This window comes from Artemia franciscana, chromosome 18, assembly GCF_032884065.1.
Source record: "Artemia franciscana chromosome 18, ASM3288406v1, whole genome shotgun sequence".
In the NCBI taxonomy this organism is placed as follows: Eukaryota; Metazoa; Arthropoda; class Branchiopoda; order Anostraca; family Artemiidae; genus Artemia; species Artemia franciscana.
Window position 1 is genome coordinate 7857742 of NC_088880.1, and position 15451 is coordinate 7873192.

General features: G+C 37.9%; 1 protein-coding gene across 2 annotated transcripts in view; it reads right to left on the minus strand.

Annotated features, from left to right (window-relative positions):
* Positions 1-15451, minus strand: part of LOC136038559 (C2 domain-containing protein 5-like) — a 289931-nt gene that overhangs the window by 73200 nt on the left and 201280 nt on the right. For both annotated transcript variants that reach the window (XM_065721729.1, XM_065721731.1), the window contains exons 17-18: positions 7604-7657; positions 541-638 (exon numbers count right to left, since the gene is read on the minus strand). In XM_065721729.1, coding sequence (XP_065577801.1) covers positions 541-638; positions 7604-7657 — 152 coding nt within the window. The remainder of the gene's footprint in view (positions 1-540; positions 639-7603; positions 7658-15451) is intronic.

A 15451-nucleotide genomic window follows, 5' to 3' on the forward strand; every position in this document is an offset into this window, starting at 1 on the left:
ATTATAAAAAAAGCCAAAACAAATAGTCCAATGGAGTGAGAGGCAATTCTGGCATTAATCGCCCCTTATTAGGATTGTATAAGATTGAAGTTATTTCATTTGTTAATAGATATGTCAATCTATTATCCGTCCATGCGTCATTCCTAGTGCAGTAGAACCAAGGTAGATAGTCATAGAGCTAAGATAGTGATAGAACCTATAGTTTTCCAAGTGTTTGGTTAATTTGGCACGGGTAAACAAGGGGAGTATGCGGGTGCCTCTCTTATTGGACCAATACACGGTTTGTTATCTTTTTGCAATTAACACCTGCCAAGAATCTCAGGCAGATTCTGTGACAGTACCGCGATTCTTGCTGCAAAACAAAAGATAAATTAAGAAGTCGTCGGAAGAGTGGAGAGCACCGCCATCCGCAAGTCCAACTAGTGGCCAATCATAAGTAGGAAAAGAAGCGGTGGATATTCGTGAACCATTATTAGAAATAATAGATCAGATTGCAGTTCATGCTACAGGAGCTAATAAAAACAAAAAATCTTAAAGTACCTCGATTTTGGAATGACTTTCCATCTTCGCTTGGGGCTTCTTTTCACGGAAATGTGGATCTTCATCCAGCTTGAACATTAAAGGCCCGTCAATATTTTCTAAACACATAAAAAGAACTATTAATGAGCATTTGGTTTTAAGCATTTTAAGATTTCAACTAATACAGTTTCGTTAGGTATTCAAGTTTCTAATAGAAACTGAAATTCATTATTCATGTAAAAAAAACGAAACTGATTAAATATCAATTTTTAGAACTGATTACTAGTCTGTGTGAAACCTCGCCTATCAGCTATACGAAAAATATAAAAAATTACTTGGCTTATCCAAAAACTAATAGGCTGCGCTATGTATGATACATAAACATCAAGTGTGTCCCTCCTGTCGCTGAAGACTAACATCTCAGACATCAGTACTCTAGATGTTAGTTTCGATCTAGATTTGTGCTAAGATTTATATTACTATTATTATTTTTCTCAAGTTATATTTTTTCTTCTTTGTTATTCTACTTTTTTGATTTCTATGGAACATGTTTGTCAGTCTAGTTTCTTCCGTCTGTATCCATTTCATAGTTACAGAATATCCGCAAGTTAGTAAAGAGCAAATCATGGCTCTTAGTCTAAATTAAACAAAAAAAAAACAAGTTTTTTTTTTAATAAAAGTAAGGAGCGAAATTAAAACTTAAAACGAACAGAAATTACTCCGTATATGAAATGGGTTGTCCCCTCCGCAATCGCTCACTCTTTACGCTAAAGTTTGACTCTTTGCCACAGTTCTACTTTTTAAAACAATTAAAAACTTTAGCGTAAAGAGCGAGGAATTGCGGAGTGGACAACCCATTTCATATACGGAGTAATTTCTGTTCGTTTTAAGTTTTAATGTCGCTCCTTACTTTCATTTATAAAAAAAGGTAAAATTCTAGTTAATTGACTTCTTGTTATCTTGGAAAGGGTTTAGGTTAGGAAAGTGAAACTTTCAGAGATGGGTCTACAGGCTGAAGTATGTCCCGGGAAGGTATTTTAAAGTACCCACCACCACCCCTTCTCCCTCTAGAGGGCCCTGAAATTTGCCTATAGGACAAGTGTATACCTATTGAAATTTTGACAAAACAACATTTTACCTTAATTTTCAGATACTAGTTGCTTTTCTCTGCCTTTAGTTCTGAAAATGCGATTCCTGTTATTTGAGTAGAATTTTAAGTCATATCAATGTGTTTTTTTCAAAATTTAGGAAATGTATTTGCACATCTTTAAAACCTTATAAAATAGAATTGAGCAAAGTTAAGAAGCTGAAAACAATTGTGTTGTACCTTATTCAAGCAATAGATCTATTTTACAAGGTTTCAGGGCCCTCTAGAGGGAGACGGAGTGGAGGTAGTTGCTTCAAAATTTCTTCCCGGGACATACTTTAGTGTGTAGATTCATCCCTGAAATTTTCATTTTCCTAGCCTAAACCCTTTCTGAGATAGCAAGAAGTCAATTAACTAGAATTTTACCAAAAAAACTTGTTTTTTTTTTATTTCTGGACGTTTTTTAATTAATGCATGGTTTGATCTTGGCTCTCCGCACATAAATAATTAAAACGAAATTTGCATATTAATTTTTTGGGGCTAAATGGCTTTCTCATAGTTTTAATCGGAAGATTTTGAGAAAAAAAGAACGAGGGACGAGGCCTAGTTTGCCCTTTAATTTTTTGATTACTTAAAAAGGCAACTAATATTTATAATTTTTTACGAACGTTTTCATAAGTAAAATATATACATAACTTACGAATTAAATTACGTAGCGAGCTTCTATATTCGTATGTTTTTATTGCGTATATGAGGGGGCTCACCCCTCGTCGATACCTCGCTCTTTACATTAAAGCTTAAATTTTGTCCCAATTCCTTAAGAATGACCCCTGAATCACAAAGGCCGTAGAATAAATAGTTGAAATTACTAAAAATACTTTAGCGTAAAGAGCGAGGTATTACGAGGAGGTAAACCCCTCATATGCGTAATAATTTCTGTTCGTTTTAAGTTTAAATGCTGCTTCTCACTTTCAGTAGAAAAACTTTTCAAATTTATTCTTCATTGTTTTTTAAATAATACTAGAAAATCCTGCGCCCCCTCCATTGAAAGTTTCTTCCCCCATGAGAAGTTCCTCCATGGAAAGATCCTCCCCAGTAACCCTTCCCCTCAAATATCCCCCCAAACCAAAAAAATCCCCCTGAAATCGTCTGTACACTTCCCAGTAACCATTACTATATGTAAACACAGTTCAAAGTTTGTAACTTGCAGTCCCTCCCACGAGGACTGCGGGGGAGTAAGTCGTCCCTAAAGACATAGTTATTGGGTTTTTTGACTATGGTGAATAAATTGGCTATCTCAGAATTTTGATCCGGTGATTTTGGGGGGAAAATGAGCGTGGGACGGGGGCCTAGGTGCCCTCCAATATTTTTGGTCACTTAAAAAGGGCAGTAGAACTTTTAATTTCCGTTAGAATGAGCCATTTTGCGACATTTTAGGACCACTGAGTCGACACGATTACCCCTGGGAGAAAAAAAAACAAAAACAAATAAACACGCAGCCGTGATTTGTCTTCTGGCAAAAAATGCGAAATTCCACATTTTTGTAGATAGGGGCTTGAAACTTCTACAATACGGTTCTCTGATACGCTGAATCTGATGGTGTGATTTTCGTTAAGATAGTATGACTTTTAGGGGGCGTTTCCCCCTATTTTCTAAAATGAGGCAAATTTTCTCAAGCTCGTAGCTTTTGATGAATAAGATTAATCTTGATGAAACTTATATGTTTAAAATCAGCATTAAAAAGCCATTCTTTTGATGTAACTATTGGTATCAAAATTCCATTTTTTAGAGTTTCGGTTACTATTGAGCCTGGTCGCTCCTTACTACAGTTCGTTACCACGAACTGTTTGATCATTCGTTCATTATGGCCAACTCATTCAGAACACACTTTGGCAGTACAGTCTGTTCAGTCCGTGAAACCCTGCCATATGTAAAAAAAATATTTTTTTTTACTTTGTTATTCTTAGACTAGAGGCTGCATCATATTAAAATTTTAGCTTTGACAGAGAAAAAGTATTTTCTCCTCAGAGAATTTAAAAAGGATATTCGAGCTCATTTTTTTTTTAAGAATACACTAACAGAAAACAGAAAACATAAATAGAATTCAATGTATCGTGTTAAACTAAAACAATTCTAAAGATGCTTTAGGAAACAAAAGGGTAGAAAAACACTCCCAGCTTAATTAAGAAAAAAAGGGATAGCTAGCAACGAAGTCCTATGAAAGTTCAACAGACAAGGATGAGCTTCGAAAAGGCAATTTCAAAGTTTAATAACAAAGGATTTGATTTGCATACAGTTTAATTAAAAGAGATTTTCTACTGTAATTAAACGCTAAGAAGCAAACATATTAATAAACTTCAAGGATTCGTAATGGAAAAAAGAGGCTTGTTCAAAGCGCCTCGTTTTGATTTTAATATATAGATAAAAAATATTAGTCTACTGAAATTGCATTCACTTTGTTCCTTAAGCTACATTAAAAATGAAAACATGAATGAAAATAAACAACAATGTATCCCAAAAAATAATCAAACAATAAATTAGTAAACAAAATAGCCAGAAAAACTATATAAAGGATAAAGGACAACAGTGCTGGAGTATAGAAAAAAAAAACTGTTATCAAACAGAGTTGCCACCTGTAGCACGAAAGTGCTATTTAGCACTGTTTTATTACGTGAAGCACAGTAGGACGTGTTCGGGGTTGCTGAAATAGTGCCAAAATAGCCCAAAAATGCTATTTTAGTACTATTAAAGTCGATTTTTCGGATACAGCACCTAAAATTTCTATATAGCACGCAAATTTGGGCAATTGTAGCACTTAAGGAACTGACCTTGTTGGCAACCCTGGACGAGCTTCTCGCATTTATATCCTATATACTCATCACTAGATAGTATCTACAAATGCTTCCTGATGGTATTCCAAGTGTACATGTTCATAATTAAACATTTTTTAAAATTAAATGTGATAAAACTAAATTTTACGTAAGGTAATGAAACAACTGCAATGGTAGCTCATGAAAATGCTAGAAAGAGTTGTGCAAGACCAAAAGTAGGATAATTTACCGAGAAAAACAGAAATATACTGATATATACTGATAAAGAGCATAAGGAAGGATGAGACTCTATTATAAAGAAAAGGAAATATTCAACATAAAAAAACAGCAAGAATAAAAATGATAATGAATGACGGAAGAGTCATCGTACATGGTGTAAAAACTAGAGGTTATAATCCCAATAATAAAATTAGGGATTTAAAAGTCAAATACGGATTTTATGCTCTTTTTTAAAATCAAGTATGCGTAACTTTTACGCATTTTCCCAAGAATATTGCTGAAGGATAGCCAAATAGGGTCGTGTTACCTCTTCACATCTGAGAAAGCTGCTAAAATGCATAAACAATATATAATTCCCAATTTTAACGGGATGATAAATAGGAGCAGCTATTAATTAGCGTTCCTATAAATTAACGTTCCTAGGTTTGCCCTAGGGAATCCTGGAAAGTTATATAAAAACATATAGTTTTTAAAAGTATAATAGCTACAAAAAAAATTTTCAATCCATTTTACTTAGCATCTCTTAAAAATAGCTCAGCAAAGTAGAGTGCTGATACATCTCAAAATACTAAACAAAGTAATCAAACCCCCAAAAAAGTAAGGAAGGTAGCTAGGTTATAAAAAAAAATGTACTATTTACTATTAAATAAAACTACTGTGTTAATTAAGAACTTAGTTTTTCTCTCTCTTCCAAAACTCAATGCCGCACCAAGCTGCCTGAGCCCACGCTGAGCCCTAAGCCCTGAACACAGCTGCACACGCTCTTTAACCACCCCAACTTACCCCAACCCAAAAGCCTCACTCTATACCTCCTCCAACGAAGTTTCAGCATCCCTTAAACCATTCCTTTGATTTAAAAATAATGATAGTGTATCAAAATAATTTATAGTGAATACAAAATAAAGTCAATAAAAAAGAAAAAAAAAATCATTGTTGCAGCGATATCCGCAACATCGTAAAGAGCGAACCACGGCCCATATTAACCAAAAGTTTATACAACATATTCTGACAAAAGAAGATCACTAACAAAATAGACTTGCCATACCTGATTAAGGGATGGTAACTAATATTTCGATTAATTTTTAAAGGAAAAGTTTAGTTCTAAAATAATCTTATAGAGATTTAAAAAAGAGCCCGAAGCCTGTCGAAAATACGTCGGGTCGAAATGAAAAGTACACTAGTGGATTCATCGCAGTAAAAAAACTTTTCATGGAAATTACAGCCCCCCCCCCATCAGCAACAAGCAAAATTTCGTTTTTGCATGGGAAATAATAATGTATCTCCGTTTTGTTTTCCCCCAGGGGTGATCATACGAACCAAGCGTCGTAGAATGTTGGAGAAAGGCTCATTAGAAAAGAAAACACGATACCTAATACCATTTTTAAGTAGCACAAGATATCGAGCCACAGCAAAGGGACGTTTTCTGCTATTTTATGCCACTGAACATCAAACCCAAGAAAACGGAAATTCTAATACAACCAGTCGATTTTTCATGGTCTAAAACTCTAAAAAGGAGGTTTAGAACCCTCAAAATCGACAAACCGTAGCAGAATGGTGTTTCTAAAATTTTAGATTAGAAAACAACAATTTTTGTCCAAGGAAGGTCAAAATACAAGAGAATGGGAATTCTAATATAGCCAATCAGTTTTCCTTAGTCTAAAGCCCTACAAAGAAGGTTGAGCTCACTATCCTGACAAACCAGAGCAAAGTGGTGTTTTCTGTCATTTTGTGGCAAAAAAACCTCAATATTTTCTTAAAGAGGGTGAAAAAGCTGGGGAATGCAAAAAGAGGGAATAGGTTTTTATTTTCAATGTAAACCGTCAAACTTGAAATTACATACCCGTGAAGTTTTAAGGCCTTGATCATAGCTGGGCGAAGATTAACACCGCGTGATTTGAGGTGTTTTTGCTAGATTTAGAAGATGATCAAAGAGACTGGCTAACAGATGAGGAAAATGAATCATAAGTAGACGTAAATATTTCCTGCAATTGTTAGCATTACATAGTTTATTAGATTTCAAATACTTCTAGGGATAGCTAGCGCAAAATCGCTAAGACAATGGGTTAATTAAAAGATAACAGAAATATTTCAAAAAGCTAAGCTTGTTTTGTGAAAGAAAAGAGTGAAGCATATATATATATATATATATATATATATATATATATATATATATATATATATATATATATATATATATATATATATATATGTATATATATATATATATATATATATATATATATATATATATATATATATATATACATATATATATATATATTTATGTATATATATATATATATATATATATATATATATATATATATATATATATATATATATATATATACATATATATATATACATATATATATATATATATATATATATATTAAAACTAGCTCAAATAAACTGACTCGTAATAATTTCCAATATCTGTGCTAGTTTCCAAGAACTAGAGCTTTAATTGAATTTTATAGGGATTATAAATTGTACACTAAATGTTACCAGCATCATATCGCTGAAAAACTATTAAGATATTGATGAATTCGTGCTTGGTTTTTGTGTAGGCAATTCTTAAAACTGTGTGTTCCTAAGAAAACAACCTTTTTTTGGGGGGGGGGTGCATTTTCAGTAAAAAGATAGTTTTTAAATTCTACAGATATTGGAAAAACATCACGAGCCAGTTAATTTTGTAGATATATCTAGCGTAATAAGTGAAGGAATAATTTTTGTTGGGTTGAAATTTTGCTCTTTACTTCCATAGAAAAGGCTTTGCTCTTTAAAACTAATACGAAAAATAAAATGGAAGATGGAAAGCCACCCTTCTAAGGAAAATGGAGAACGGGTGGTAGTTTTTTAAGGGCTATTTCGGTCCCTTTTAACTTAAGTCAAGTTTTCAAGCATATTAAAGTTATTTTCACTATATTAAAAAATGACAACTTACTGTTTTCATTGGCTTCTTGCCCAAAACTTGCCTCTTTCAGTTTACTTGCTGTTCCTGTAAAATAATTGAATAAATAAAAAAAAACTCGGATTCAAACGATAAGTATTTATACTACAGCAAAATAAGTATTATAACTCTGTTTAGGGGTTTTCATGCTTAAGGCTACTCTTTTTGCTCAACATATTTGTGTAAATATAGGTTAAAACCCCAAAAGTAAACTGCGTCCAACTCACCGGGACAAACACCCATGGACCGACCATTGTAAATGAGGAGGAGCTTTGGTTTTTAAATCATTCCAGGCTGCTTAAAGCTTCTCTTTTTGCTCGACACATTTGTGTAAATATAGGTTGAAACTCCAAAAGTAAAATGCGTCCAACTCACCGGGACAAACCCCCATGGACCAACCATTGTAAAAGAGGAGGAGTATTGGCTTTTAAAATCATCCCAGGCTGCTTAAAGCTTCTCTTTTTGCTCGACACATTTGTGTAAATATAGGTTGAAACTCCAAAAGTAAATTGCGTCCAACTCACGGGGGCAAACCCTTATGGACCAACCATTGTAAAAGAGGAGGACTATTGGCTTTTAAAATCATCCCAGGCTGCTTAAAGCTTCTCTTTTTGCTCGAAACATTTGTATAATCATAGGTTGAAACTCCAAAAGTAAACTGCGTCCAACTCACCGGGGCAAACCCCTATGGACCAACTATTGCAAATGAGGATGAGTATTGGTTTATAAAATCATCCCAGGCTGCTTAAGGCTTCTCTTTTTGCTCGACATATTTGTGTAAATATAGGTTGAAACTCCAAAAGTAAACTGCGTCCAACTCACCGGGGCGAACCGCATGGACCGACCATTGCAAATGAGGAGGAGTATTGGCTTTTAAAATCATCCCATGCTTCTTAAAGCTTCTCTTTTTGCTCGATATATTTGTGTAAAGATAGGTTGAAACTCCAAAAGTAAACTGCGTCCAACTCAACGGGGCAAACCGCATGGACCAACCATTGCAAATGAGGAGGAGTATTGGCTTTTAAATCATTCCAGGCTGCTTAAAGCTTCCCTTTTTGCTCGACAAATTTGTGTAAATATAGGTTGAAACTCCAAAAGTAAATTGCGTCCAACTCACCGGGGCAAACCCCCTATGGAGCAACTATTGCAAATGAGGATGAGTATTGGTTTATACAATCATTCCAGGCTGCTTAAAGCTTCTCTTTTTGCTCGATATATTTGTGTAAATATAGGTTGAAACTCCAAAAGTGAACTGCGTCCAACTCACCGGGGCAAACCGCATGGACCAACCATTGCAAATGAGGAGGAGTATTGGCTTTTAAAATCTTCCCAGGCTGCTTGAAGCTTCTCTTTTTGCTCGAAATATTTGTGTAAATATAGGTTGAAACTTCAAAAGTAAACTGCGTCCAACTCACCGGGGCAAACCGCATGGACCAACCATTGCAAATGAAGAGGAGTATTGGCTTTTAAAATCATCCCAGCCTGCTTAAAGCTTCTCTTTTTGCTCGATATATTTGTGTAAAGATAGGTTGAAACTCCAAAAGTAAACTGCGTCCAACTCACCGGGGCAAACCGCATGGACCAACCATTGCAAATGAGGAGTAGTATTGGCTTTTAAAATCATCCCAGGCTGCTTAAAGCTTCTCTTTTTGCTCGACATATTTGTGTAAACATAGGTTGAAACTCCAAAAGTAAACTGCGTTCAACTCACCGGGGCAAACCGCATGGACCAACCATTGCAAATGAGGTGGAGTATTGGCTTTTAAATCATTCCAGGCTGCTTAAAGCTTCTCTTTTTGCTCGACAAATTTGTGTAAATATAGGTTGAAACTCCAAAAGTAAATTGCGTCCAACTCACCGGGGCAAACCCCTATGGACCAACTATTGCAAATGAGTATGAGTATTGGTTTATAAAATCATCCCAGGCTGCTTAAAGCTTCTCTTTTTGCTCGATATATTTGTGTGAATATAGGTTGAAATTCCAAAAGTAAACTGCGTCCAACTCACCGGGGCAAACCGCATGGACCAACCATTGCAAATGAGGAGGATTATTGGCTTTTAAAATCATCCCAGGCTGCTTGAAGCTTCTCTTTTTGCTCGAAATATTTGTGTAAATATAGGTTGAAACTCCAAAAGTAAACTACGTCCAATTCACTGGGGCAAACCGCATGGACCAACCATTGCAAATGAGGAGCAGCATTGGCTTTTAAAATCATCCCAGGCTGCACAAAGCTTCTCTTTTTGCTTGATATATTTGTGTAAAGATAGGTTGAAACTCCAAAAGTAAACTGCGTCCAACTCACCGGGGCAAACCGCATGGACCAACCATTGCAAATGAGGAGGAGTATTGGCTTTTAAAATCATCCCAGGCTGCTTAAAGCTTCTGTTTTTGCTCGACATATTTGTGTAAACATAGGTTGAAACTCCAAAAGTAAACTGCGTCCAACTCACCGGGGCAAACCCCTATGGACCAACCATTGCAAATGAGGAGGAGTATTGGTTTATAAAATCATCCCAGGCTGTTTAAAGCTTCTCTTTTTGCTCGACATATTTGTGTAAATATAGGCTGAAACTCCAAAGTAAACTGCGTCCAACTCACCGGGGCAAACCCCTATGGACCAACCATTGCAAATGAGGAGGAGTATTGGCTTATAAAATCATCCCAGGCTGCTTAAAGCTTCTCTTTTTGCTCGACACATTTGTGTAAATATAGGTTGAAACTCCAAAAGTAAACTTCGTCCACCCCCTCCCTCAATGTTTTCATTGACTTCTTGCCCAAAACTTGGCACTTTCAGTTTACTTACTGTTCCTATAAATTAATTGAATAAATAAAAAACTAACTCGGATTCAAAGGATAAGAATTTATGCTATAGCAAAATAAGTATTATAACTCTGTTTAGTGGCTTTCATGCTTTATAGGTAGTTTTCTATCCTAAGTGGTCAAGTTTCGTTATTTTAGTTATAACCTTTCACTCTTCAAGTCCTTCCACATTAAGCTAGCATAAGAATTCATAAAAAACATCATTATCATCGTCTAAAATCCTCACAATCATCACAAGCAAACATTCAAAATTTATGAACGTGAAACGGAGATAGAAATTCAGGCCCTTGTCAAGCGCGGATGTATTTCGAGGAAAGATTTATTCATTTATTAAATTAGAGGACTTAGTCCAAATAAAAAGATTTCAAAGGAAAGTAAAGAGCTTCATTAAATCGAAAATGAGCAAAAACAAAGTCAAATAATCTTCCAAGCGTGAAACTACCTCAAATCACCGTCAAAAATAAATGACACCCAAAACAAACAGAAATTACAATAAAGGATAGTGAAACTAAAAAATATCATAATTTGACTTGAGTAGGGTTGATCCTTATGCCAGGAATAGACATGACATGAATAGGGTCAATCCCATGCCTTCTCAGGACCAAAACACAATTTGCAATTTACTGAAAACAAAATACATGAAGTATTTTCACATTTTGACTTTAATAAATAAGAAATTATTAAAACTTTAAGGAATAAATATCATTATATGGATAATGAACTGTCAATCGATATTCCTTTTTTTCTTCAGTAAAATTCAAATTATCTTCTGTTCTTGAGAAGGCCAGGGGATTGTCAACCCTACTCATGTTGATTTTTGCTTGATTTGTGTTTGAGTCGGTTACTCATTGTAGTTTAGGCGATGACACTGAAGGATAAGACTGAAAACTTTCCAACTTGAGCATTTTAACAGTATTCATCACTAACAATTTTAAATACACAGATAGAGAGGAGCATAATCACCCCCTTTAAGTTTTAAACCTAGACTTAGAAAATGCTAACAAATCCTGAACACTGACTTTTAAAGCTAAATGTGACAAGGGCACCAAGAATTTACCAAGTTGAAAAGTGTATTTAAAAAACAAACGTAAAGGTAAAGAATACGGCATTGAACTTTACAGTCCTTGCTGGCTGTGCCGATCTCCTATTCTTGGCCCTTCAGCCAGGAAGTGCAGATTGAGAAAAGGTAGGCATGTTTGACTTAAATGGGAGGTTGGGGGCCAACCATCCTTTGATTTCGCACACCCTTCCTGTTTACCTTCCCCAGATTTCTCTAGGAACCCATTTAGAGCTGGGGCGACTCTGGCTGGGCTTACAGAGTCACGCAACTCACCCCGTCCCAAATCAAATAATTGTGAACACTGGGATTTGAACCCTCGCCCTCTCGGACAAATCCTAAATTAGCGCACCAATCCACTTATTTAAAAAAAAAATAATAATAATAAAAAACACAGAATAAGGGCGCCAAGAGAATATTAAGGGGCTGGGTCCCAACCCCTTGTTCCTCTGGATCCGCAAGTGTACCTTCGAGCAACATAATGTACGTGGCAAAACGTAAATTTCTTATCTTACATTCTCATGGATTTTACGTTCTCTCTCTCTCTGTCTCTCTTTTATATATATATATATATATATATATATATATATATATATATATATATATATATATATATATATATATATATATATACTTGTACTTGTACTTGTTTCAGGACACAAGCTCTTCAGCTCTCCCTGGCGCTATGATCTGGCAGACGGTTGAGTGCCAAGCCGCTCGGTCGTGTGTGTGTGGTGCACATATTTCAAGCCACTGCTTGTCCCATCTTCGGCCGTGTCGTCGGAAACCACCAATCGGCTCTAGGTCCGCCTTGAGTGTGTTAAGCCAGGTCTTGACTTGTCCACCTCGCTTCTTCTTCCAGTGTGCGAGGGGTTTGTGGTATAGCGCCTTTTTAGTGAGGGTGTCATCTGACCTCCGACAAACATGGCCAAACCAAGTTAGGCGGCGTTTTTTTTTATTAGGGCTTCAATGTCATGCTTCTGGTGGCATCGTCTACGAATTTCGACGTTGCTAATTCTGTCTCGGAGGGAGACACCGAGGATTTGTCTCAGGCAGGAGTGGTCGAATACTTTGAGAGCATGAACATCCGCTGCTTTCAGGGGTCATGTCTCGCATCCGTAAAGGAGTACGGAGCGGACGGTTGCTTCAAAGATCTGGATTTTTGTTTTTAGTAGGACGTCTCTTTGTCTCCACAGGTTCTTCCTAAGTTGAGCAAAGACTATCGATGCTGATGATATTCTGCTCTGGACTTCCGTACTGCAGCCGCCGGAAATGTCGATGAGGGATCCCAGGTACTTGAACTGGTCAACGACCTCTAAACGGGAGTTGTCGATAGAGATGCCCCTTGTGAGTACATCCTCAGAATTTGTCAGAATTTTGGTTTTATCCTTACTGATCTTCAGCCCAACCAAATCTGCAGTAGCAGCAACATTACACAGCATGGCTTGCGCATGATCTATATCGTTTTCTAGCAAGGCAATGTCATCCGCGTAGTCAAGGTCTTTGATGGAGAAGTCAGGGCTTACTTCAACGCCTCTGGCAGATTGCATGGCGCGCTTCATGATCCAATCGATAACAAAGTTGAAGAGGATGGGGGACAGGATGCAGCCCTGTCTCACCCCGAAATCGATGTCGAAGAGGGAGGACAGCTCTCCATCAGCTTGTATACAGGCACGAACGTGTTGGTAGTATGCCTGAATAAGGCGTATCAGCTTATCAGGGACGCCGTCCTCTTGCATCGCAGCCCATATGCCATCTCTAACGATCGAGTCAAAGGCCGTTATAAAATCTATGAAGACGGCTATAGTAATCTGATTGTGTTTCATGCGGTGTTCGAGAATTTGCCGGAGTGTAAAGAGCTGATCAATGCAGCCCATTCCTGGCCGAAAGCCCGCCTGGTTCGGGCGTGTGGTCGTGTTTCTGATTGAGCTGAAGCGGTTGAGTAAAATCATGGCAAATATTTTGGCAGCGATGCTTATGAGCGATATCCCCCGGTAATTCTTGCATTCAGCTTTATCCCCTTTTTTATACAGGGGGATGATAATTGAAACTTTCCAATCGTCTGGGAGAACCTCCTGTACCCAAATTTTCTTGAGCAGTTTTTCTAGGTTCTGTGCAAGAAGCCTGGGGCTTGCCTTGTAGATTTCTGCTGGTATGGCGTCAATTCCCGGCGCTTTATGATTCTTCAGCTTCTTTATTGCTGCCAGGATTTCCTCTTCGTCAGGGGGCTCTATTTTGACTCCTGCGTATTGGTTAATGAGCGTTGATGAAGGAGGTGGGGGAGGTTGGGTCACTTGAAGATTTGGAGCAGGTGATGAAGGGTCGACTTGGGGATTTAGGAGTTTCTGGAAATGGCGCTTCCAACGGTCAACGACTTCGTCACGACTCGTTAGGATGTTACCGTGTTCGTCTATTACAGAGGCCGAGTTCTTCGACCTCTTCCCAGTGGACTCTTTAAGCAGCTGATACAGTTTCCTAGTATCAGACAGGCTAGCTGCTTTTTGCATCTCCACCGCCATATTCTCCCAGTACTTCCTTCTGTCTTTTCTGCCCGACTGGTGACATAGCTTGCGTAGCTGTTTGAATTCAGCTGAGTGGCGTGATGGTAACAGACTTTTCTTCGTTGCAAGTCGGATGGTCTCTTCGGACATCCACCGTCTTCGCTTTCGCTTCACTCTTCCAAGAGTTTCGAGATCTACCTCCTGTAGTGTATTTCGGAACTTCTGCCAATCTTCGTTAACCGACGACCCGCTCGAGTTCCCGTCCTCAGGAGACTCATTTGAGTGTTCATGCTCGAGGGCGGTGAAACGATTTGAAAGTTGAACACGGAATTGTTCTACTACTGTCGGGTCCTTAAGACGGGCAACGTCAAATCTTTTTGGGGGTTCCTTCCGTTTACGAGCCACTAGCCTGATCTTCACAGACATTTTGACCAAGGTATGATCCGACCCGCCCTTGGAACCTGTGTCAGGTCCTCTGTAGGCTCTGCAGTTCTGGATCGAGCTTCTCCAACGTGACGACACGAGTAGGTAGTCCAGCTGGGAAGATGTCCTTCCATCTCTGGATCTCCAGGTTATGACGTGTGAGGGCTTGTGTCTGAAAAGGGTGTTTGCTATTACGAGGTTGTTCGCTTGGGCGAATTGGACCAATCTGGTTCCTCGTTCGCATCTTTCGCCGTACCCGTGAATTCCAAGGCTCCTGTCGCCGTTTGCCTGTCTGCTGCCGACGTGTGCGTTGAGGTCGCCACCGATAATGAGGAGGTCACGTTTGGGGGTCTTTTTTACAGCTTCGTTGAGTTCGGCGTAAAACGTATCTATTGCTTGTTCAGAGCTGACCCTTGTGGGTGCGTAGACCGCAAACACTGTAACATTAAACAGTTTGCTTCGGAATCTAGCTTTTGCAAGGCGAGATGATACGGGCTCCCATTCTATTAGAGCTTTTTGTGCTTGGATGTTAAGGAGAAATCCAACCCCTGCACTGCCACTACCATCTTTGGGTCCTGAGTTATAAAAGAAGAAAGAGTTCTCTGAATCTGGTGTTGCTATCTCATGGTTTTCTAGTGTGTCATTTATTCTTGTCTCTGATACACAGAGGATGTCGAGGCCTAGGCGATGTATTTCACCAGCTATGAAAGTCTGGGTCGTCAAACATTTCATCGAACAGACGTTCCAGCACCCTATTGCAAGGGATTGTCTTCGTTTCAACAGGTGTCCAGCTCGCCAATTTTTCGAAGGAGACGCCGGTAAATCATCCAACGCATCGCTTGTCGGGAATGCCGTAGCTTGTTTTAACACTCTTTGATCTGCTTTTTTCATAACGTTTCGTGGGAATATTATTGACCGACAGGTCCCCAGTCCGTCGGCGCCTCCACACTTTAGCCATTCTTTCGCTAGGCATGTAGCTACGGAATGTTGCCACCGCTTCACCATATATATATATATATATATATATATATATATATTAT